Consider the following 25505-nt stretch of genomic DNA (forward strand, 5'->3'; position numbering starts at 1 on the left):
GATTTGTAGAAAGACCTGCCTCTCCCTGCTAGTGTTATGCTTTTCATTTTTTTTACTTTTCACACCTAAGGACATCAAGAACTGCATTTTTTTCTTTTCTTTTTCAAGTAGCATTGAACTTCTATTTGTGAGGAGGTAATTAATGGAACTTGATCCACCACCAGTTCTGACAGAGAAATCGCGGGGAGGGAGAGAGGATAAGAAGCCAACAGGTTCTTTTCCATTTCATCAACCAATACATGTATAACACACACACACACACTATCACTTTTCAACTGGTTGGCCAGGACCAGCTACCACTCGAAGTCTGATCCAAGGTGAGTTGCAACAACAGCACTACCACCATATGAATACACGGTAGAAAAATACTAAGAAATTGGCTCCAAAATGGATGCTGGGGTTAATGGTGATTCCTGGGTCTGAAAAGGATGAAGAGTACCAACAGTGCACATACCAGTATCTATACCAGCCTCATTTTTAAGGACCAGCATACGTTTGTCCTGAAAATATAGCAGCTGTTCCTTAACTTTTTTTAAAAAAAATTAAGAAAGGACTCAATGGTTAGTTTGGGGTGGGTTGGAAAGCTGTTGGATACAAACACACTTTCTCTAACCCTCGTTTTCTGGTCTACACCATCTCTGCACAGCAGTTGATGTGCCTCGTCTAATAGAATCAACACCTCAGCTATCTCTTCCCTCTTTCCTGCTCTAAGACTTATTTTGGCAGATTCCTCCTTCAGATGAGAATCTGAGGAAAACAGAAGGCCTTAAAATATTGTATTACTTTATTACATCTCAGCTCAACCATAATATTATCTTGTCCTTCCTGCTAAGTCGTCCTCCCATTATTGTGTCTGAGGTTATGTTGCTTTTGGCACAGTTCAGCTACTTAAAAAAGGAAACTATTGCTAATTCCCGACTCCCTTTCTTCAGCTATTGAGTTAAATATTCTATGGTTACAAAGCGTGGAGCACGACAAGGTAGGTGTGGTCGAGGGTCTGTATGGTCCTTTATCCAACAAGAAGAATTTTAAGGAAGATTCGAATTCAGAGAGAGAAATGTATCTGGCTGACAGGTAACTCAAGCCTTGGTTTTTACATAGCACATAAAATTAAGTACAGAGAAAACATCAATGACTGAGGGAACCACAGTCGGTGGAGATAATTTGGAGGTGCTCAGGTGGGGATCAAAGTCTTTTTGGGTAGACAACCCTAGAAATTACCATTTTCCTTCATTGAAAGCCTAATAAGGCTTATACATTTTGCCACATTGAATCGGCTATTGAATATTGTTTCTTATATTAAAGTGTTTATCTGAGCTGTAAAAAAGTGAGAAAAATATTTTTATATAAAACAAAACATTGTGGTATCCAGCCTATTGTGTATCTAAAAATATTTCTTTTTTTGAGGGGGGGTGATTTTCTATTTCAAATTTTAGAAACCCAGTTTAAAAGAGATTAAAAGAGCCAACATTAAGTTACAACATTAATATGACAGAAACCACTCAGGGCAACAATAATATGCCATCATTAGTATTCTGTTTTGCCCTTGCATGTTGCTTCAACAATATGTATTGAAAGGCTCTTTTGATTGTTATTTAGCTCTCTCTATACAATTTAGTCATCTTTACACACCAGCAGTACTGTACTGTGAAACATGTAAATTAATTTAACCCTTTGAAAACTATGGAAACCGACAGACTCCACAAGGAAGAAAAATTAAAAAGGAAATTGACATCCAACAGCTGGTATGCAGATATATATGCCAATGCCAATGTATATCAGTGTGATTTCTAACCTCAGAGCTGACATTCAAGCCCCTTTCTGTGTTCTGATTTACAGTAGCAGGTGTTGGGGGGAAAATGTGCCAGAAAACTAAAATTAACTAGCAAGTTCCCAGGAAGCATGCTTAGAACAGGATTTTAAAAAGCCATTGGAAGACTGCCCCCTGGTGGCATCCATGATTCAAACTCCCAAATCAATATTGAAACGAACACAAATGTCATGTTTCAGAAGGGAAACAGTTTCTATCTATAATTCAAATATGCAACCAATTACCCCATTGCCAAGTACACCATCTTAAGAATTCCCAATAGCTTTGAGAATGGGTCGCAATCTTATCTACCGTACACATTAGCAGTGGCAGCATGCCCCTCCGACTTTAACGCCATGAAAATCTAGAGCTGGTTACCCAGTAAGGATAGAATTTTCTTTATGTATGCCACAACAGATGCTAGAGTTTTGATTGCTAAAAACTGGAAAACTGAAGAGTTACCAACTGTGGAAGAATGGCAGATTAAGATGATTGAATATATGGAACTCGCAGAACTGACAGCGAAACTCCGTGACCAGAGGGAGGAAAAGGTGCAAGAAGAATGGAAGAAATTTAAAGACTATTTAAAGAAACGCGAAAGGATAGAGATTTGAATGGAATCGGTGTAAAGTCTAGGTGACAGCAATAAAAGGTTAAGTTAGAATAGGATGTAGGTAGAATCTGTAATTAAGATTTTTGTATTATTAAAATAAGATTTTCATTAGCAGTTAAAGATAATGAGGTAGATAAGTTTTATAGAAGATTTTAAAGTAGTTACAAAGTTACCAACGTATACTCGAAATGAACGCAGAAGAGAGGGTGTGAGGAAGTCCACCAAGAAAGATTTGAATAAGTTTTGTATATTTTGAAGAAATTGTGCTTTTTGTTCTTGTTTAGTTAGGTGTATTTTATGTTAGGTGTATTTTGTATTTTGTATTGTTTTGAAGTTGTTTGTTGAATGTTTCTTTATTTCTGAAATCTTCAATAAATTCTTATTAAAAAAAAGAAAATCTAGAGCTGGACAGTTGCTGTTATCTTAAAATGCACACTTTCCAGGAACAAGTTGTGACCAATAAATATACTTGGCAACAGAGACAGTGCTTTGCCTTAGTTAGTTCCTGGGGATGCAGAATATATATGGTTCCTCGGCTTCCCAATAAAACCTGATCTCATGAATTTAATGTACAATGCTGCCCCCTGCTGCTGCTGCTGCTGCTGCTAAGTGGTTTGGGGCAGGAAATTAGTGTTGATTTGTTTCAACGCACTGGCATTTCTGAATGTATAATACGGATTCCTGCCTCACCCTTCAATCAATTTCTCATAGTGGCTTTCTATACTTATCAGTAGTTTTAAAACAAACAGTTTGTGATTATTATAGCACTTTAAAGTCCTTCATATATTTTCTCAACAATCTTTACAATAACCCTGGTAGGTAGGCCAGTAACAACACATATTTTGCAGAGGGGGTAAAGGTAAAGGTAAAGGTACCCCTGACCGTTAGGTCCAGTCGTGGACGACTCTGGGGTTGCGTGCTCATCTCGCTCTACAGGCCAAGGGAGCCGGCGTTTGTCCGCAGACATATTCCGGGTCATGTGGCCAGCATGGTTAAGCCACTTCTGGCGATCCAGAGCAATGCATGTAAACACTGTTTACCTTCCCGCCGGAGTGGTACCTATTTATCTATTTGCATTTTGACATGCTTTCAAACTGTTAGGTGGGCAGGAGCTGGGACCGAACAACGGGAGCTCAACCCGTCGCAGGCATTCGAACCGCCGACCTTCTGATCGGCAAGCCCTAGGCCCAGTGATTTAGACCACAGTGCCACCCGCGTCCCACTGAAGACTAAATATCTTACTTCAGGCCACCAAGTGAATTAATAATTGAGCTGGGAGCCAGAAGTCTGTGTCATGAAATTCTACTCAATATTGACCCAGAGTAGAATTCCAACATACAGTGGACACTTGGGTTGCAAACGTGATCCATACGGTAGGCACGTTTGCAACCTGCAGCGTTCGCAACCCACAGTGCCACTTCTGTGCATGCGTGGGTCTTGATTTGGTGCTTCTGCGCATGCGCCGAAACCCAGAAGTATCCCATTCTGGTACTTTCGGGTTCGGCGGGAGCGCAACCCGAAAAACATAACCTGCAACGTTCACAACCTGAGGTATGACTGTATAGTTAGCAGAGTAAAAACTTAAAAACATTGCAGAGTTCCCCAAAAATAGACCAGAGGCAATTGTAATTCATCCAGCAGAGCTTTACTGCTACTGAAGGCAAATGAGCATAATGGTTACAAATCCAATACATTCAGAATTGGCACTGTCCATAAGAAATCCAGTTGTAGCAGACTTAAACTTACAATAACCTATAACAAGTCTAAACCTTAACTAAGCATACTATGTACAGAACACCACACCAGAAGGAAGAGAGATAGAAAGAGAAAGTGAAACCCAGGGTCCTTCTGGCCTTACTTTTAGTTAGCATGACCTTGACTGAGAGAGATCACAAAACCAGTTTAAGCCAGCTGTAGTCAGCTTCTCTGAAGGTATAACCCAAACAACATGAACCTTCTATTTGCTTCTTTCACAGAGAACCTTCCAGAAGCCTCATGAATTAAGCAGAATCGAAAGATCTCTACACATCAGATCAATGCTTTCTGCACTAAGAAATGCAATCTGACAGTCTCACCTCACACTCATAGACACACTTCAACTTTCATAATCACACATTCTTCAGTAAATTGGTTATTCTGAGATACAGCAGTATTTAATCTTCTTAAAATATACGGTATTTGGTGTCCCCCAATTCCAAAGTTTTCTGTGTTATCTACGCAAATCACACGATGAAGCAATTTGTATTAAGTTTATAGCTGCTATCAAGGAAAACATACCAAGCTTCTAGGCATGACCCATAATCATCCTGGCAACCAAATACTAACTTGGATATTTTCTAGGTTCTAACTGAGATATGCCATAGTGGTAGAGCATCAGCTTTCATGAAGAAGGTCCTTAGTACTGTACACATAGGGCTAGGAATGTCCTCTGTCTGAGACCAGGGACTGAGGTGCTGCCAGTCAGTGCAGACAGCAATGAGCTAGATGGACCAACTGTGTGACTCAATATAATGCAGTTTCATATGTTCTCAACAGCTCCACGCAACCTTGCTTTTTACAGAAACAACAGACTGGAACTAAGCAAGCTCAGTCTTCTAAAGTTGCGGAAGAAAGGGTTCATTTTGGGGCAGAGGGATTTATTAGAACAGATTAGCAGCAAGTCTCTTCCTGCCACTGCAGTCAGTCGCACAGAAGTACCTCAAAAATTAAATTTGAAAATGCCAAAGCGGAACAAGTATGACTTGCAAGCAAGTTCAAAGATGTTATCCTTTTACCTGCTCGCACATGCTGATGTGGCAGAGGGCTGGCAAACTACTTGACCAGACCTAGCTTACAATACAGAGTTAGCAAAGTAGTCACGTTCTGCTTTGCTATGTATTCTTACACAATACATAAGAACTATCCTCATCTCCCTGCAAAGCTCTACTTTCATGTCTTACTGATCTAGCCAAATGCAAGAGCGCCCTTTACACCAGGGACTCTGGGTCAAAATTCAGTCCAAATATGTAGAAATGTGGATTAACAAATCACTTTACAGGCTCCTTGTGCTACTACAATGAGCCGGCAGCTAAACCAGCTTTGTGGAACTGACTGTGTACAAGAGGAGCAACTCGAATCACAAGTAATTTCTCATTCCCCTATTTCTGCCTCTTGACCATGTCCCAATAAGTTTTCAAGACTAGCAGGCATATATTATCAAGAAACATGCAAGTTTAAAGCCAAGACAAACTCACCAATATCATTGGCAAAGGAAGCAGGATCAGATGCCCCAAGGGAAGCCTCAAATTCTTCTTGAAGACGATAAGCTCTTTGGAGCAAGGATTCAAGCTTATGAATGAATTCAGCACTAATGATATCCTGCAAAACAGAAGTTGAGGAGGGCAAATACATTCTGTCACCAATATTTTATGCAGCTCATGGAGATTTTGAGATGTGCAAGGATCAACAAACACTATTTTGGTTATTATTTATATCAAATATTTATACTGTGCCACATGCAAAAATCAGCAGGACCTGAAAACATTACAGTACCTAGAACAGCAACTAACCTATTAAGATTAGGAAAGTTGGGACTCTAGCAGCATGCTTACTTCAAGCTCACTTCAGTAAAACTAAAGGTGCAATCCTATGTACATATACTTCTGATACCCCACCCTGGAACTTCCACATAAACATGATAGATAGATAGATAGGTGTTTATTCGGCATTTGCGCCCGTCATACAATACAGTCATACAATACAAAACAAGCAGTCAATCAAAAATCAGATAAAATCAAATAAAACGATAACCCAATACAGGCCGCGGATATAATAACACAACTCACAGGGACCAATATTATCACTTCGATAAAACATATATAAAAAGAATTAAAGTTAAAATTTAGGCACCCAAAACTAAAACCAATGTCTAATTCTATTTTTGAAAAACATATCTAATTATCAGTAATCGGCTGACATCCCATTTTGTCTCTTGTGCGAGATGACGGCTGTTAGGAATCTAGCAACCTGTAGAGTTATATAAGGGTCCACATCTTGGAGAACCCAAGCAAGACGTAGGTCAACTGGCTTATCAGCAATGGACTGAATTATCGGATTTAATATATTGGCACGTATCGATCTGTACATAGGGCAATTGAACATTACATGCTGTAGAGATTCAGTTGATTTGTTTTCACAGGCACACATAGGAGAAACTTGGCCCTTAGTAAATCTATGACTCAGCACGTTCGATGGAAAAACATTAAACCTAGCTCTAATGAAGGCATAACGATGTGAAGCAACCGTGAGTGATGTTAAATAAGATGGGACTCTGTAGATAGGGGTAATGCCGATATTTAACGGCGAACAAACTCCCCCACCAGTTAAGAGATTTTGATATAGCTCCACATCATCCAGAGTTTGGTTTATACACCTTTTTGCTGCTGTAAGATCTAATTTGAGTAATTCAGAAGGTGAGATCTCATAGGTCAGCAATTTGGCATGGATTTTTCCAGCCCACAGATTTGTGAAATCATCCCGCCACATGCACTGAATAAGATAGTGGTTCGGGAGTTTATGCCAAAGGGTTAGCCAGTAAATCAAAGCTCGCCTCCACAAAACTGACTCCACTGAGGGGATCTTCATTTCTAGGCGAATGGCTGCATTACTTACGCATGATGGTAGTTTTAAGAGTCGACGTAAGAATTGGCTTTGAAGCGACTCTAAAGGTGCGAGATTTGCAAAAGCGGCCCATAAAGGGGCAGCGTAGGCCATTGTGGCCGTCACTTTAATGCTGTACACTTTCAAAGCCGCAGGGATGTATAACGCCCCCTCAGAAAAGAAAAAACGGAGGAGAGAGTGAGTGAGGGCTTTTGTCTTATTGTATAAGTATTCAACTTGTGATTTCCACCCCATATTATACTGAAAATAAATTCCTAAATACTTGAATTTATACACTTGTTCAATTTTCCTACCCTCCAGTTTCCACGAATAGATTTTCCGACTCCTTGAAAATATCAATACTTTGGACTTGGAGTGGTTAATAGACAAGTGGTTTGTATGGCAGTAGGTCACAAGAATCTTAAGTGCCCTCCTTAAACCCACCCTAGAGTAGGAGAGTAACACCGCATCATCTGCGTAGAGAAGTAGTGGGCAACGATAATCTGCTATGCGGGGAGCGTGAATGAATTTGTGTGAGTCGGCTAGAGGCTTCCTCATGTCACTGATGAATAAGTTAAAAAGAAATGGTGCTAAAATGCAACCCTGGCGTACTCCCCTATTTATTGGCACAAGGTTAGCTAGATCGCCAGCAGGTGTTAGTCTCACCCTGGCCACAGACCCATCATGAAGTTGGGAAATAAGCCACAAAAGTCTTCTGTCAATTCCCCAACGGGCAAGTTTATCCCATAGTATTTTTCTCGGGATACTGTCGAACGCCGCCTTCAGATCTATGAAGGCAGCGCATAGCTGGCCCCGTCGGGGTGTCGAATATTTCTGGGCTAAGTGATGTAGGACAATAGCCTGATCTGTTGTGGATCGGTTTAATCTAAAACCGGCTTGTTCGTGGCCAATCAAATTAGCCTCGTCAGACCACTTTGCCAACCTTACCAACAGAAAACGGGCATATATTTTCCCGATGATCGATAACAGGCTAATGCTCCTGTAGTTCCCTGGGTCACCGGGGGGGGGGGCTTTTTTATAGATAGGAATTATAATGGCCTCCTTCCATATTGCTGGTATCGAGCCAGTGGCATTAATTGCATCGAAAGCTTTAGCCAGTATCCCTGCCCACCATACAGAATGAAGCTTTATAGCCTCAGCTGGAATCAGATCCGGCCCAGGGGCACCACATAAACATGTTTGCAACTGTGTACAAAAAGAGTTTAAAGTATGTGCGGAATTCATGCCTTTCAGCAGCAAAATGCTCAGGGTTTCCATCACTATGGACATATAAAGATCACTGTACAAATAAATGCCTTGTGAGGTTGGCCAGTTGTGCAAATTTTGTTCTTATCTGTGCCTCTACCCCACCTGTTTTCTCTAACCCTGGCCAGGGAGGAAGTCCATGGAGAAAGAACTACAAACTATGTCATCTTCCTCAGCAAGGTAGCTGCCAGTCTGCTGCTTCCCATCTTCGTAGGTCAGGAGTAAATTGCTTTTCTTGTGCTTCTACTTAGGCACAGGAGATAGTGGGCAGCAAACACCTCTCCAAATCGCCGGCCCAATTAAAGAAGCAAAGCGAAAGGCAGATTGGTACTTCGAGAGAATAGGCAAACACTTTAAAACTAACCAATGGAAGAGGGTCCAACCAATGTGGGCTCAGCGTGCAGAATTCTTAGATGGCCAAAGTAGGGGCTAAAAGAATATAGGGATCATCTTCTAATGTTATCCTATTAAGCCCATGCCAGTTCATCCTAGCCAGGATTTGGAATAAGATAATTTGGAGATAGTTTTGAATAAGTTTTGATTTTAATAGTACCGTATTGGCCTGAATATTAGCCTCACTTTTTTTCCAAATTCCGACCGTGAAAAGTTAAAGTGCGGCTTAAATTTGTGACCTTACAAAAATGGGCTTTTACAATATCGCTGCTGAAACAGACATACGGTAAAATGGAACGGGTGTGAGTGCCTGCAGAATTTTAAGGGAGTGGCTTATATTCGGGTATTGTCTTTTTTTCTCCCTCCACCCCCCCCCCCCGAATTTTAAAGGTGTGGCTTATATTCGGGCCAATACAGTACTATGATATATTTAAAACTTTTGAAGGAAGGAAGACACTGAAGAAGAAATAGGTCACTGGGGAAGCAGTTGCTCATATTGCAGGCATTCAAGAGGCTCAGAGTTTTTCAGCATCATGAGAGTTGGAAGTATCCCTGAGGACCATCTAGTCCAACCCCCTGCAATGCAGGAATATGCAGCTGGGGATCGAACCTGCAACCTTGGTGTTATCCAGGTTCTCTTGATTAATTTTAGTTTCTTTGCTAGAAGCTGGAGTTTACTTTGGAATTTTATCCAGAAACAGGCAGGAAAATTATCTGAAGAAACAGCAACTCATTTACTTACTTCTACACTTTCTTCTGCAATAGCGTCACCTGCTCCAAGTTTGACGGCGCTACAGTTGGCTTCATTTTCCGCTTGCCTGTTACGAAAGGTCAGTGCCTGCTCCCATCGGCGAAGAGCTTCTTCAAACAGTTCCATTCCTGAAAGAAATGTTTACTAATGCAACAACCCTGTATCAGATTTTCAGTTTGCCTTCCCTTGTACCAGGTGGCCTGGCTTGACATTTGAACCTTTTGTAGAGAGGTGCCTGCCAAATAAATCAGTCCAATGTACTGGCGCTCTAGCTGAGCAAGCCATGTACTTCATTGACTGATCAGGAGGAATGCTGCATTGTGATAGGGGAATGATTAGACAGCTTTTGAGTACTTCCAATTCAATTGTTCCAAGTGAAGCTACACATGCGAAGAGGGTGACAACGTTCAGATTTGTGGGCATTGAGTTACAGGAGGATCTGTCCTGGAGTGTCAACATAGGGGGGATTGCGAAGAAGGCGCAGCACAAACTGTATTTTTTAAGAATTCTAAGGAAAAATCATCTTCTGCAAAAGCTGCTGCTTGCCTTCTATCACTGTGCCATTGAGAGCGTGCTCACTTATGGTTTATGTGTGTGGTATGGAAGCTGCACTTCTTGGGATAGGATTGTGTTGGAAAGAAGTATCAAAACAGCAGAGAGTATTATTGGCTGTTCACTCTCTACCATAGAACGTATCTATACCATCAGGTGCCACAGAAAGGCACTAGATATACCAAGAGACCCATCGCACCCTGGTCACTGTTTCTTTGAGCTTCTACCATTGGGACGGAGATATAGAACAATGAAGGCGAGAACGAGCCGTCTCAAGAACAGTTTCTTTCCTAGAGCAATTTTGGCCTTAAATGGAAACCCTGGACTCTGAAGTCATCTTATTTTATTTGTTATATTGTCCTGTATTGTACTGTGTTTATTGGTATTTTTAAATTATGTGGAGTGCCTTATTTGAGTTGATATAGCAACCGAGGAATTTCGTTGTTCCCGCAAGGGGACAATGACAATAAAGATCTATTCTATTCTATTCTATTCTATTCTATTCTATTCTATTCATTCTTTTAATATTCAATAAGCAAACATACTGTGAATGCATGTAGCAACGTTGCAGATGAGGAAGGTTTCATGTTTCTATTAGTTTGTAAAACTTTTGTTTTCTACAGAAACTACACACCACATGCTCTTTTTGTTCCTGATCCCTGCATGTGGCAGGCTTTGTGTTTATGCATTATTATTATTATTCCATGCCCATCTGGCTGGGTTATACCAGCCACTCTGCCGCAGAACAGACAGACATGTTATATGGCCTAAAGAGGACTTAAGGCAATAAATACCTTTAACAGTTGTTAAATACAAGTGTCATCATGCCCTTGAAAGAAAGTAACACTATTTTTGTAATAGCAAACAATCCTGAACTTAGAAACTTTTAAAAATAGCAGCAAGAAATGCTGCATCTAAGGAATATGCTCACTTACCCATCAAGTATAAGTTTTCTGGAGTAGTTACTGGAACATTGACCAGCTTTATATCATCTTCATCTGCTTTGTCCCAGGAACTAGAATTGACACAAGCACAGCTAGGACAGGATGCGGCACTTTGGACCTAATTTAAAGAAGATGTACAAGTGTCGGATTTTGGATGCTTAGCTCACATGGCTTTCCTGGAAGGGCAGTCTTTCAGTTTGGGGATAGGTTTTTTAAAAAATATCCACTTGTTGTCCCCATAGTTTTTGTGGGCAATTTGTATGACAATAGTATAGAGGTGCCCCTAGGTAAGAACCGTGCTAGACAAATAAGCCCAAGGGTTTTCAGGCTAGATGCCTTTAAGGTTCATTTTGTACAGGAGGAAAAGCAAGGCGAGATTCAGCATAAAAATGGCACACATTCTAGAGGAGCACTGATCCAGGAAGAGAGCCTCTTTCCTGCCCCTATGCAAGTTGATGGGAGGGGTGGAATCACTATTCAACAGCTTATCAGCAAACTACACGAAAATAATAAGATATGCTTACCGAGGCCAAACTCTGCACTGAACCCGAATATTTACTGAAGAGGCCTCCATTTGCATTGATATAGGACTGAGAACCCTTTTCTTTGGCTGAACTCAACGAAAGTGTTAGATTTTGTCTGCTGCTGGAACAACTCGAACCTGAAGAGGAAGATAACACAATCAAAGTGACAGACCTATGCAGACTTACCTGGGAGCAACCCCCATTGAAGCAAGTGTCACTTGCATGACCGCTAAGGGTTTTCATTGAACAAGTATCTAATTTTCTGTTGTATTTGAGCAATAACTGTTTAAGATGGGGTAACACTCTCTTTTCAAGTAACTCTTAAAATTATCATTTTGAAAGTAATGTAACATTCTAGAATGCTATTAATGTTGTACAATGATGGTATAAGCTGTGAATCACTAAGCTCTCATCTATTGCTTTCTATAAGGAAGGATAAGCAGTGCACTTTGTAGTCAGCAAGGCTTGAGGATGGGAAAACAAAAAGGAAGGCTGCAGGCAGGTTTATGCTGGACCTGCTGCTGGGGAAAAAGGTGCTACATGTGTCCATCTCCTTGCAGGCCAATCAGGGCCATGCTAAGCCTCCCAACTGTTTATTGTGGTTTTTTAAAAAAATCTCTAAGCAATAAAGAGGCAGTTTAGGGATTTGTTAAGGGCAGAGTTGTGGTACACACACACACTGTTGCATGCATATAGTACCGGTACATGTTTCAGTGGAAGACCAAGCTGAGGAACTTAAAAAAAACAAAACAAAACCTCTACCCCAGGCCAAAGATGCTTGCTTGGCACTAAGCCCCAATTTTTCCAACTTACTTCCATGTACTTCTAAAGCTGGCCAGTGCTAGTCTATGCAGGCTGTGTTCAATGAGGCTTCCTCCCAGGTGTGTACAGAACCTTGGCTTTCCTTAGACATCGTGTCACCTACCTTTCTCTGATGCAGGTGTTTTTATATAGTCTAACACCACATGGCCTGGCTCCCATGGAGATACATTCCTGGTTTTCTTCCCACGCTTTCTTTTGAAGTGATGGGCAAGAAAAAGCACAGACACTGCACCCACTGCTGTTATTACAAATAACTTCTTGAGACCTGGGGAAACCTTAACCTTAAAAGACATATTTTAAAAAGTAAGTTATATCATATGTTCCACAGAAGGAGAAAATACAGTAATTCAGTTTTGAGGCAATAGGTTTAAGCTAACATTTGAAATCTGAACACTACACCAATCAAAGAAACTCTATGCAAGTTATTTTGCGTAAATCTTAAATAACTTCAGTAAAATAACAACAACACACAATAGGCTAAAATACTATACTTTTGTGTTAACTTTGAGAAAGTGTGCGTTTGCATTTATTTTGAAAATTATATTGGATGCTGTATTTCTACATTTTGACCACACGCCTTTGGATTCCCACTAGCATATCCAAAGGCCTAGAGAAAACTTGCCCACAAGTTAAAATGGATGTCTTCTTTTGCCCCCAAAGACCAACACAGATTCTTTTCAGGAATTTGAGCGGTAAGTATTACTGGAAGCAGAACTGGATGTGCCCAACATTAGCTACTTTTATAACACGGTATGCTCATTACAGGATTTGTTTAACTGCATTAGTCCTACTCTATAATTACCGGTAATCATATTCTATGTTTTGCTATGCAACCATTTAGAGACATTTCTAAAGGTTCCCACCTGTAGATCCACCTGGCATCTCATTATAATATGTAGCCTGGAACCCACTAAGAATCAGTACACTGTGATGAACTTTTTGAACAAACGTATTAGCATAGAGTTGGCAATCACATTATTTATTTGCACCAGACATAACATTACAGCCACTGCTGAATGTGTCACCCACACATGCCTCATTATTTAAAAGAAAATAGCAGAACCTGATGTGATTTCTACTCTCTACTGTACTGATTTTTTGTCTACGGGAGTAGTTGTGGCGCCTTCTCCCAACCAACAGCTGCTCAGGGAAAACAGTTACCTGGGGTATGGTCACCAGAGAACTGGGAGTGGTTTTTATTAGTTTAGCAGCAGGCAATCTGCTGTACTTGTGCAGATCCTCAACACAAGCAAAGTGTGCTGCTCAAGACAGTGAATTTCCAACCCTTTCAGTAGTTTTCCTGTGTGCAACACAGACTTTCTCACAAAGCATTCTGTGGCTACATGTGGTTTGCCTGTTACCGGACAAATGTCACTATGCTTGCATTATATACAAGTTCTATCTGCACAAAATGACCCTGTGGATCACATTCCTAATATGAGTTTCTCAATATACAAACTTTCAGGCTCTCTGTTCATATTGTATAGAAATACATTATACATTCAGGTTTTTTCCTAGTTGATGGAACTAGCAGAGGGTTTTTTGTCACTGAGACAAATGATAGAGCAGTCTTTCCTCTTCTGGAGTGGAGCACATTGACATCAATGTAGCAAAATTCAGTCCAACACTGTCTATTTCTGTTCCGTTGCTTTTCACCACTCCACCTCCTCTTATGGTGCAGCAATGTTTCTTGGCAGTCGGGGCTCCACCCTACCCTGCTTTAGAAACAGATGTTGTATGTCCTATCCACCACCACCCACAGTAAAAGCCTGCTCTAGATTATTTCTGCCTTCCTGATTCTGCAGATCATGCTAAATATTGGAAGTATCAACACTCTGTAAATGCTCATCTTGTAACTTAGGACAAAATTGACAGCTACATGATTAAATTTGTAGAAATCTAAAAAAACAAAATACTGTCTAAAGCCTTCTGTGACTTGCATTAGCAAGAAAACATACACATAGGGTGTGGTTATTAGCAAGATATTCTTAAGAGGTAGTCCCTATCTTATAATTATTAAAGCTGCCAACAAAGGGTGATATCTGACTAAATTGTACTACAAGCAGACCTACTGAAATCAAGCAATTAAAATTAGTTGCCGCTAACTTCTCTCCTGTGATTTCAACAGGTCTGCTCTGAATATGACATAGCCGTATACTACCCATATTACTCTTAAGGGTTTTTAGTTTTTTGTTTATTCATATCAGTGAGCTCAATAAAAACTTTACACTGAAAGGCAGAAAAAAATTAGAAACTGGCTAGACAATACATCAAATAATGCACTTCGACTCAAAACAGAAAAAACAAGATAGGCAGTACTGGTTGTAATCACTCTATAATTTAGATGTATGGCACTGCAAAGGCTTCAGAGCAGCCTCTGCAGTCCAGAATGTAACAGAATGAATGAATGAATGAATGAATGTAACAGAATGAAGTCTACTGGAATCCACAACAATATTTTTTTAATGCTACGTTCAACAATAATTTTACATAAACTATCTTAACTAAATACATATTACATAAAAGCACATTATATAAAATACTGTTAGATGTTAGCTTCAAAAAGCACTACAAACTAAAATAAAGAGGTGGAAGGGTTACCTGGGTTAGAGAAGAATACCAGGAAAGAGGAAGATCAAATACTCTTAAAGCTGCTGTCTTCAAAGATAAACGTGTCTCACTAGCAGCGTCTTCTGACATGGCTCCTTCTTTCCCACAGCATCATTGAGTGACACTAAGTCAAAACAATATTACTTGCAGACGATGTTGGATATAGGCTGCCAATGAGAGACAGATATTGGACTATACACCTCATGCTTTGTGAAGTTAACTCAGTGGTTTCAAATGTCCTTCCTTCCATCCAGAGTTCCAATGGTACAAATAGCAAATATAGTTTGCAGTGGAACAGTGAATGTTGTGGAGAAAGTACAGTAAAAGGTACACACCCTTCCATTTTAGTTAAATACTAACAGCAATATCCTAACTGTGCCATCAAATTCAGTGGGCCTTACTCCTAAGTAAGTGAGACAAGGTTTGCAGCCCAATACTGCAATTCTATACACACTTACCTAAAAGTAAAATCTATTCAACTCAATAAGACTTACCTTGGGCAGATGTGAATAAGATTGCAGTGCTAATGAGTAGTGCTCTGCAGTACTGAGTACTGAGAAAGCTATGGAGTTTTCCAGTGTGTTATTCTTTTTTCTTTTGTTATCTTTTAAAACATGCAAAGCACAACACAGCAAAACAGAAAGATTACTCCTAAGAATTATAATTGCCATTTGGCTGACCTGTGAGTTAACTAGAGATATTTGGGGCACTTAAAAAAAGAAAACCGTTCAAAAGATTTTGAAAAGCCTGCAAAGCAGCTTATCTCCACACAAAGGTTTTTAACAAGCTTCCACATACACAGACAGAAAATACAAAGATGAATAAGAGTAAATGTTTCTGTGCAGAAAAACAAAAAAGTGTGGACATGTTTTAAAGTGGTAGGTACCATCCAACCACATAATAATAATAATAATTCTTTGAATGGATGACAGGGGAATTTCCCATAACTCATATCTGACGGGAGCGCTATTTATGCTACTGAGCCAAGACAGATTTTAATCTGTTACTTTGGATTTCTAATTATTGCCATTTTAACATGTATTGCCATTAAGAGGGGGAAAGGGGGGGAGAGACATAGTTCGTAACATTACAATAAGTATTTAAAACCCAATTGATAATTTATTTTCCCCCACATCCATCTTGCATAACTGCAAGGGCAGGGGGAAGCAGATGACATGGCAATGTTTGTAGAGAACAGGAGAGTAATATACTGCAGTTAACTCACAGAATGGCTTCTGAAGGATCCTGTGACAGAGCTATCCTGTTATAATGTCATACTCTACCATGTTATCCAAAACCTTCACAGGCCCATTTGGGCATCACTTATCCCTACAATACCATACCACCCCATGACTGCTTCTTATTGCACCCTGATTCATTACTGTATTATATATAAGCTCTTTGCTACAAGACCAACCCCGTATTTTTGGCCCAGGTTTTTCCTTGAGCACCTGTAAGGGTGGGGCTCGGGCATGAGGGTTACGGCCTCCCCACCTGCGAGGGTGGGTTGGAAGCAGCTCTTCTCACCCTGGAGGACCAAACAAACTGCCTCCACGGAACAATAACGAAAAAGGAACCGAAACCAGACCTGGCGGCTTCTCGGGGCTGCACCGCAGACACCAAGCGCAAAACAAACCCGGTTCCTCCTTTGCACCAGCTGCGATTGCTGCTGCCCAAAAGTGGGGCGGGGGTGGAGTTTGAGAGAGATCATAGAGCGGAAAATGTAGAGTAACGTGTGCCTCCTCTTGCTTCCGGATCAATTTTTTTTTGTTTTGGTAGGGGGTGGGGAGGGTTTCCCTCTCCATTAGAGTGTTAAGAGCCAATGCGTCACCATTCAGTTGAGTAAGGCAGGGAGGGGAGAATCTTAGGAGGTTTATTTTCGCCGCGTGCTTTGCGGGAGCTGCTGGCGCATTGTGCCTCCGTTCATTTGCAAACAGGGCGTGCTGCCATCACTCAGTCTAAGGCTATGATCTCAAGCAACCTTAGTTGGGGCGTAAACCCCATTGAACAACACTGCAAGGTTTAAGCTCTGGTATACATAAGACCTGTGTGAGCGACATAGCCAATTGCAGGTAAGGCAGGGATATAGAATTTCTAGCCTTTTAAGGACCGATTTAACAACTTGCCATTAACGAAATGCATCTGGTAGGTGACCATTATGAGCACTTTTATAAAAGTGTTACTGTGAGAATCTATTAACCTCTGATCTACCCCATCTGAAATTGGAGATGAGGATACAGAGGTTACAAGTGTTCTTTCTAACATGGAGTATTAATAAGAATGGACCACATGGCAGCCCTGTCATAAGCCACTCTCCCAAGCTGCAACAGTTTAAAAACCATTCCATTATTATTTTTACATATGAAAATTTACTGGGTGACAAGAGACTTGCTGCTGTCAAAATACTGCAATTATAAACTTCTAGATTTCTCCATTATCTCCTAGGAGCAGTTGGCATTTTTGTCACTCTTCGGGATTTAAAAAGCCGTGAAAATTAACCAGCACTTAAAGCTGGTTTTAATTTCTAGCAAAAATTAAAAATCCTGCTTACAGAAAAAGGGCAATTCATTTAAATCCTATATGTGTCTACTCAGAGGTAAGCCCAACACAGTTCAATGTGATATATATCTCAAGGGAAAATCAATTTGGAATTACTGCCGTACGACTTTACCCCAGCCCAAATGGGCTAGAGCCTCACACTCTCTATCCATCGACATGCATGTAGTTGCTGTGTACTTTTAAATATTGTTATACACTACCTCACTCTCTGAGTGGTGCGAGATTCCAGGGGTACCAAGTGTGCAAACCAGGGTCCTTTGGAACAATGAGGCACAGAGGACACAGTGGTGTCTTTATATTGTTTATTTACACATATATGCAACCTAAATCCTACATGGAGGAGTCCACAGCATTCCTCCCCAATAGGTTGCAGTTCCTCTATGGACTGCATCCTTGCAGCCCAAAAGCAAGAAGCTGTGCTCTTTGACCCATAACTCACTTCTGTATGCTTGCATCACACTGTTCCTCTTAAGCTTTCCTTGCCTCTGCCTTTTTTAACACTGGCCAAAGTGCTAATGGCTCATTTATCCACAGGCAAATCACCGGAAAGGAAATTAGGATGAATCCATTACCTTTCAACTCGTTGATTTCCTAGGATTGTTGTTGTTCAGTTGTGTCTGACTTTTCATGACCCCATGGACCAGAGCACGCCAGGCACTGCTGTCTTCCACTGCCTCCCGCAGTTTGGTCAGACTCATGTTGGTAGCTTCAAGAACACTGTCCAACCATCTCGTCCTCTGTCGTCCCCTTCTCCTTGTGCCCTCTATCTTTCCCAACATCAGGGTCTTTTCCAGGGAGTCTTCTCTTCTCATGAGGTGGCCAAAGTATTGGAGCCTCAGCTTCAGGATCTGTCCTTCCAGTGAGCATTCAGGGCTGATTTCCTTAAGAATGGATAGGTTTGATCTTTTTGCAGTCCATGGGACTCTCAAGAGTCTCCTCCAGCACCATAATTCAAAAGCATCAATTCTTCGGCGATCAGCCTTCTTTATGGTCCAGCTCTCACTTCCGTACATCACTACTGGGAAAACCATAGCTTTAACTATACGGACCTTTGTCAGCAAGGTGATGTCTCTGTTTTTTAAGATGCTGTCTAGGTTTGTCATTGCTTTTCTCCCAAGAAGCAGGCGTCTTTTAATTTCGTGACTGCTTTCACCATCTGCAGTGATCATGGAGCCCAAGAAAGTAAAATCTCTCACTGCCTCCATTTCTTCCCCTTCTATGTATGCTTTTGCCAGGAGGTGATGGGACCAGTGGCCATGATCTTAGTTTTTTTGATGTTGAGCGTCAGACCATATTTTGCGCTCTCCTCTTTCACCCTCATTAAAAGGTTATTTAATTCCTCCTCACTTTCTGCCATCAAGGTTGTGTCATCAGCATACCTGAGGTTGCTGATATTTCTTCCGGCAATCTTAATTCCAGCTTGGGATTCATCCAGTCCAGCCTTTCGCATGATGAATTCTGCATATAAGTTAAATAAGCAGGGAGACAATATACAGCCTTGTCATACTCCTTTCCCAATTTTGAACCAATCAGTTATTCCATATCCAGTTCTAACTGTAGCTTCTTGTACCACATAGAGATTTCTCAGGAGACAGATGTGATCAGGCACTCCCATTTCTTTATGAACTTGCCATAGTTTTCTGTGGCTGACACAGTCAAATGCTTTTGCGTAGTCAATGAAGCAGAAGTAATGTTTTTCTGGAACTCTCTAGCTTTCTCCATAATCCAGCGCATGTTTGCAATTTGGTCTCTGGTTCCTCTGCCCCTTCGAAATCCAGCTTGCACTTCTGGGAGTTCTTGTTCCACGTCCTAGGATTAAGAAGTATCTAATAAACAATTTAAGAAATTTTCCCAGTATAATTAGCTTTCATACATGCTAATTAAATGATTAGAAGTGTCTAGCACACAGGTCAAATGCACACATGAATTATCTTAAACACACATAAGTCACGCTATTTCCCGGTTCTAGCACCTCTAAACTTAATAAAACTCTAACATTCACTAAGCCCAGGCATTTAGCACCCACAAACCTATAACAATTTTGTGTGTGCGGTGTGGGAGGAGAATCAACATTTTTTTTTTACGCCCATGGTCCATTAGTTTGCCGAGAAGGAAAACGGGCAGCAACATCTTTCCGAGGTCAAAGGGAAGGAAAAAAAACGAAGAAACCAGGACGCAGCTTCCCCACAAGACCATACGCGCCGCGAAGCAATCTTTGCCTAAACAGAACCACGTGTTTTCGCCACACCTCAGGCGTCAAGCCCTGTTCGAACTTTCTCCATTCAAAAGGACAAAGCAGTTCGGAACGCCCACTTTCCCCCGCAGAAATCCACTCTTCCCTTTCTCCTCCCTTCTTATCTCTATGGTCCCTATTTCCCCACCCACCTCTAACGAACATCGTACTCTTGAAGGCGCGCATGCGTAAAGGAAGAAATTGAGTCGACCGCCGCCTTCTTTGTTTAGGGCAACATCGCTCCTCCTTTTTCTCCTCCTCCTCTTCTCAGCCATCTCTCCACACAAGTGAAAGCGAGCGCTGCCATCTTGGTACGGGGCCCATTGCGAGTGACAGCCCGGCTTGGAGCTGTGCGGAAGGCTGCGGCCCAGCGAGAGAGAGAGAGAGAGAGAGGCTGAAAGAAGCGGAAGTCGGCGGCGCCTGCCTCTCTTGGACCTCCATCTCTTGGCGAGGTTGGCCGTGAGGAAAGCAGGTGAGGAGAAAAGGGCGAGGGCGCAACGGCCGTTATAATGAAGCGGGAGGGCGGGAATGGGCGTTGGGATGCGAGGAAAGCGGCCTCGCAAGTTGGCTTGGAAGGTGGTATCCATCCGCCGGGGCTGCTTTCGCGGAAGAACCAGGTCTTCTAACATTCCTGAAGAAGTAAACCCCATTTGGTTGAGGGGGGTTTATTACACCTGAGGTAAAAGCGTATAGGGTTGCAGTCTTGAGATTGCAGTTTTGAGGACTCCGTGGGTTTATCGGTGCTTCCACCCCTATTGGAGGTGGTGGGAGAGCTGGTCCCATTTTAGAGAGATGTTGATTCCCGCCCCCCTTTCTTTCTTTCTTTCTTTCTTTCTTTCTTTCAGTAGCCTCGATTTTTTATTAACATCACACACCTGCACACTCCTTAGCTGTAAGCCAAGGATTGGTCCTGGAAATTTTTTCCCCAGTGCCAGCAGGTCTTGAGCCTGAAATAAGTCTAGGATCTTAAGGAAGTGAAAATGAAAGAATGGAGTGCGAGCATGTACAGAGGGGTCCTAAAATGTCAATGCTATCCTAGGCTGTATCAACAGAAGCATAGTGTCTTGATCCAGGGAAGTCATAGTCCCTCTCTGTTCTCCATCGGTCAGGAATATCGTGTCCCATTCTGGGCGCCACAATTTAAGAAGGATGTTGACAAGCTGGAATGTGTGCAGAAGAGGGCGGCCAAGGTGATCGAGGGTGTGGAAGCCAGGCCTTATGAGAAACAGTGGAGGGAATTCGGTATGTTAGCCAGGTAAAGAGCAGGCTGAGAGGAGGTCTGATAGCCATCTTCAAATATCTAAGAGGCCAGCACACGGAAGATGGAAAAAGTTTGTTTTCTCCTGCTCCTGAGGGTAGGACTTGAACTAATGGTTTCAAATTACAAGAAAGGAGATTTCGACTAAACATCAGGAAGAACTTTCTGACAGCAAGAGCCTGTTTGACAGTGGAACAGACTCCCACAAGAGATGGTGGACTGTCCTTCCTTGGAGGCTTTTAAGCAGAGCTTGGATGGGCATCTGTCATGGATGCTCAAATTGAGATTCCTGTATTGCAGAGGGTTGTACTAGATGACCCTTGGGGTCCCTTCCAACTCTACAATTCTATGAATGACCCCTCTAATCCTGTATAGCTGTAGTAAGGGAGAACGGGGCTTCCAGGTCACAGAAAGTGACTTCCAAACTAACCAGCATCCAGGCATTTCTCCCACCTTGGAAAGTGAATAAAAGCTATCCAGATATAAGTACTGGTAGCTTTCTTTTTAAGGGTTATAATATTGCTATGTGATGTTCGATTTGTGAAGCTCAAAAGTGCTGGTGGGCCTTAAAATAGATACTTTGTTGGAGCAAAACTTAAAATCAAAATCAAAATGTAGGCTTCCGTTCTCTTTTTATAGAGCTAGGCAGTCTTGACATAATATGTGCTGTTATGCCCCAGGGAACATTGTAATCTGGAAGAAAGGGCAAATTAAGAAAAATGTGACATTACTATTTAAGGGCCATTAAGAAAATGTGTGTTTGTGTTGGGGTGGAGAGGAGAGGAAAAGAGAAAGGAGTGATACTTTTTCTCATATATTATACTGTACCCGACCTTATAGTTCAGATACTGCATTTAATAAATGATTGGGACATCTATTCTGTGCTGCAGAGCATCATAAAGAGAAAGCATGGTTGACAAACTCCACTGCAGTTTGCAGTAGTGCAGGGACAGCAGTTCTGCTGCAAAAAGATCAATCTGCAGAATATGCTGTGGGACAGCCAATTCTTTTTTTAAAGGATGTAAAGGGAGGACTCGGACAGCATGAAGCAGATTGTATTTAAGAAACTGCTGTTTCCTCTTAATGTTATATACATAAGCACCTGGAATAAATACTGTTGTTGTTGAGGCATTTGTAGAATTTAATGCAAACTCTGTGCTTATTTTAAACGAGTGAGCTCTTTTTGGAGAAAGAGAGTAGGAAGAAATCAGCTTGGATAAATGTCCTCAGAAGGAAATAAATTATAGTTGTTGCTTCCTAGTTTTTCTTCTGAGTTTTTAACCGCAGTTTTGTAAAAGAAAATGAATATTACTATGAGATAATGAAATCATCCCTTATAAACACCTCTGAACATACTGTGCATCGGATTTTCTGCTGAATACAATGGATATATCTTTTTTTAAAATCTGAAAATGATACACAAAAAACTGAATGCATATGTGCGCTCTCTCTCTCTCTCTCTCTCTCTCATTAAGAGGACATCTATTTGGAAAATATGAAATGATACATTCTGTTTGTCCAAAAATGTCAAGAGAACAACAGTTGGGTTATCGTGTGTTAAACATAACACATGGTTAGCATTTCAATAGTAATTAGGAGTTGAATATCTGAGTTTGTGAAATTGCCAAGAAACAAAGGCACCTTCATAAAATATTATTAAGAATAATCCAGAAACAACAATATTATGAAGTAAAAGAGTCCATTATTGATAATAGATTGTGCCAAGGGTATATGTTTGCAACCCACTGTAAATGTACAATAAATAGATCTTCATCATTGTAAGCTTGGAAGAGAAATTATGCATCACAACCATAACTACAATAATTTATGCTCTATATCTTCTGTTTTATATCCTGGGCAGATCCTGTTTATATGATAAAAATAATAAACTACAGTTGTTGGGAGGCTTCATGTAACATTATTGGTTGTCATACAGCAGTCTAAATAAAGTTTATTTCTAGTAAGTAGCAAATAATTTGAGGGGGCAAAGCTTTTATGGTTCTCAGGATATAAGTTGTCAAATTTCCTTTTGATATCTGATCTTTCTGCTCACTAAATTATTTAGATTGGGATGCAATCTCCACCATTTTTTTCCTTTCTTTTTTCTTTTTAATAAATTTTTTACTTTTTTTCCCTTTCTTAAAGAAATAACAAATACTTGCTGTTTTCTCAAATGATTTTGAAAACTAGCTTCTGTGATTATTTGGCATTTGGATGTTTTAATCTATTAAATATACACTGGTTAACGCAGCACCTTTTACGATACCCCTCACAATTTGACATCCTGTTTCAAATGAATTTTTAATATCAGCCTTTGCATCATTTAAACATGTCTTTCAGAATTATATTAGATGCCATGGTATATAGCAGGAAGTATGAGATAATCCTTTGGTCTATTTGGGGAAGCAGGGATTGAACAGGGTTGTATCCAGTTGGTCTCCCTCTAGTGTCAGAATATATCTGTCAGCAGAGGCAATTTTGAGTGATTCTGCCTTTTCCATCCCCCCAATCTGCTCCAGAGGGTTAGGAGAGTTTCTGGATTAGATTGTGACAGTGCGCACCAAAGGCTGCTTGGAATAAGATGAATTACCAAAAATTGCCTCCCTCCCCATTCCACTGTTGGATGCCTCCCTTCATTGGAGGAGCACAACTTGGATACCACCTATTGGTTTTAGTATAAATTAGAATAGGCCCTATACTCAGGTCTTGCTTTCAGACTTCCCATAAGCATCTAGTTGGCCACTGTGAGAGCAGGATGCTGGACTAGATGGGCCAATGGCCTTTTTCAGCAGGCGTTTCTTATGTTCTTGTAAGTATGTTCCTATCTGTAATCTGGATACCACCAGTACCACTTCCCTCAATACAGTGGTACCTCGGTTTAAGAACAGTCCGGTTTAAGAACAATTTGGTTTACAAACTCCGCAAAACAGGAAATAGTGTTCCAGTTTAAGAACTTTACCTCGGTCCAAGAATGGAATCCAAATGGTGGAAGGGCACCAGCTGTGGGAGGCCTCATTACGGAAAGCACGCCTAGGTTTAAGAACAGTTTCAGTTTAAGAACGGACTTCCAGAACGGATTAAGTTCATAAACCGAGGTACCACTGTATTTTGTTTTGTTATTTTACATTCATTTTTTAATGTTAGCATAAGTTGGAACGATGTGGTTTTGCCTTTACTAAAGCTGTTTTGCATGCTGTCGGTTGCACAGATGTTTCACAGTACAATCACTGTTTCCCTCTCAAGATGTAGATACAACCAGAGTTTGGAAGAGACCACTGTTAAAATGTCAGCACTAAGCAATGATTGTTCGCATTTGGAGTCTGTTGGTGAAATAACCAAGGAAGACTTAATACACAAGTCACATGTGAGTTTCTGTTGAGTACATTCCTTGATGGATTAACATGGATTTATTTTTGAATTAATGATCTATGTCTTGAATTAATTAAAGTATCACTTGTGCAATATGTTTTAGTGCTGGGTGTTACAACAGGCAGCATGCTTGTTTTATTACTAATACTTTATTATATCCTGCCTTCCTGTAAAAGGATCCCAGGGTGGCTAGCATAATTATTAAATGAATGACCATAGGAAGAAGCCTTTTAAGTTAATCTATTTAGGTAGGAGTTTAGTTATCATATATTTATGTGCCTAAATGGACATGGGATTTTGAAGCAGTTGCTAAAAATGTTTTTTAAATTAATTTTTATTAAAGTTTTTTGTGGTACAAAACAAACAGATAAAGAGTTTAAGATTGGGAGACATGTAATACAGGTTTAAACATTCTATTTTTAAATTGTAGTCCTACACACATTCCTGTGGCTAGGTCCCAACTAACTTAGTTGTGTTTACTTTTGAGCATGCTTTCTAATAGTCCTTTTTATATGGATATAGAGCAGGGGGTCATAGAGAATAACCTGTATCAGTGGCACCAAAGATGTGGAACAGCAGCTGATTTTGTAGAAACAGAATCTGTGTGTCAGTAAACATATAAAAATTGCAGATTCTCCGAAGTAATGAACAGATAAATATTTATTCTTTCTAATATAAGAATAGGGCTTTTTGCCATTTTGTTCCTCTCTGACTAATTTTATTAACTAACCACATGACTCTCTGCTTTTAATAGGGCACTTGCCAGGACTGTAAAGTGAAAGGACCAAATCTTTGGGCATGCTTAGAGGTAAGATGAAATTCCATTTATTATATGCAACAGGAAATAGTTTTTTTATGGAACCTTAAGTTCAGTGGTGAGAGCAGTATTCACCTGCCACGAGGCTTGGCTGGATTGTAGTGGGAACTGTGTTTGTGGAGTGGATTCTTCAAGTGTCTTCTGCAGTGTGTCCTTGTGAGTTATAGGTTGTTCCCTTAACAAAAGCCACCTTTGAAACTATATTTGGGCTGTGCTTCGAACTCAGCAATTGTGAGTTTAAGTCCAGTGTTCTGGCCGCAGAACCCCATGTTGGATTTCAATTCTACCCTAAACTTGCAGTTCACACTGAATTCCATAATTGAGTGAGTACGCTAAACAACCTCCA

At 40.7% G+C, this 25505-nt stretch overlaps 2 protein-coding genes across 8 annotated transcripts in view; one reads left to right on the forward strand and one right to left on the reverse strand.

Annotated features, from left to right (window-relative positions):
- MIGA1 (mitoguardin 1) overlaps positions 1–16614 on the reverse strand; it is a 39119-nt gene extending 22505 nt beyond the window's left edge. For 2 of the 4 annotated variants that reach the window (XM_033151773.1, XM_033151769.1), the window contains exons 1-7: positions 16512–16614; positions 14915–15090; positions 12417–12594; positions 11492–11628; positions 10959–11085; positions 9463–9599; positions 5657–5780 (exon numbers count right to left, since the gene is read on the reverse strand). In XM_033151773.1, coding sequence (XP_033007664.1) covers positions 5657–5780; positions 9463–9599; positions 10959–11085; positions 11492–11628; positions 12417–12594; positions 14915–15013 — 802 coding nt within the window. In that variant the 5' untranslated portion in view covers positions 15014–15090; positions 16512–16614. Of the gene's footprint in view, positions 1–5656; positions 5781–9462; positions 9600–10958; positions 11086–11491; positions 11629–12416; positions 12595–14914; positions 15091–15417; positions 15437–16450; positions 16470–16511 lie in introns of those variants that run through there. The other 2 variants (XM_033151770.1, XM_033151772.1) reach the window with 2 other exon arrangements.
- Positions 16615–20163: 3549 nt separating this feature from the next.
- The window catches only part of USP33 (ubiquitin specific peptidase 33), a 32820-nt gene continuing 27478 nt past the window's right edge, over positions 20164–25505 (forward strand). For all 4 annotated transcript variants that reach the window (XM_033151774.1, XM_033151775.1, XM_033151776.1 and 1 more), the window contains exons 1-3: positions 20164–20187; positions 24217–24337; positions 25097–25150. In XM_033151774.1, the coding sequence (XP_033007665.1) occupies positions 24257–24337; positions 25097–25150 (135 nt within the window). In that variant the 5' untranslated portion in view covers positions 20164–20187; positions 24217–24256. The remainder of the gene's footprint in view (positions 20188–24216; positions 24338–25096; positions 25151–25505) is intronic.

This window comes from Lacerta agilis, chromosome 6 (genome assembly GCF_009819535.1).
Source record: "Lacerta agilis isolate rLacAgi1 chromosome 6, rLacAgi1.pri, whole genome shotgun sequence".
In the NCBI taxonomy this organism is placed as follows: domain Eukaryota; kingdom Metazoa; phylum Chordata; class Lepidosauria; order Squamata; family Lacertidae; genus Lacerta; species Lacerta agilis.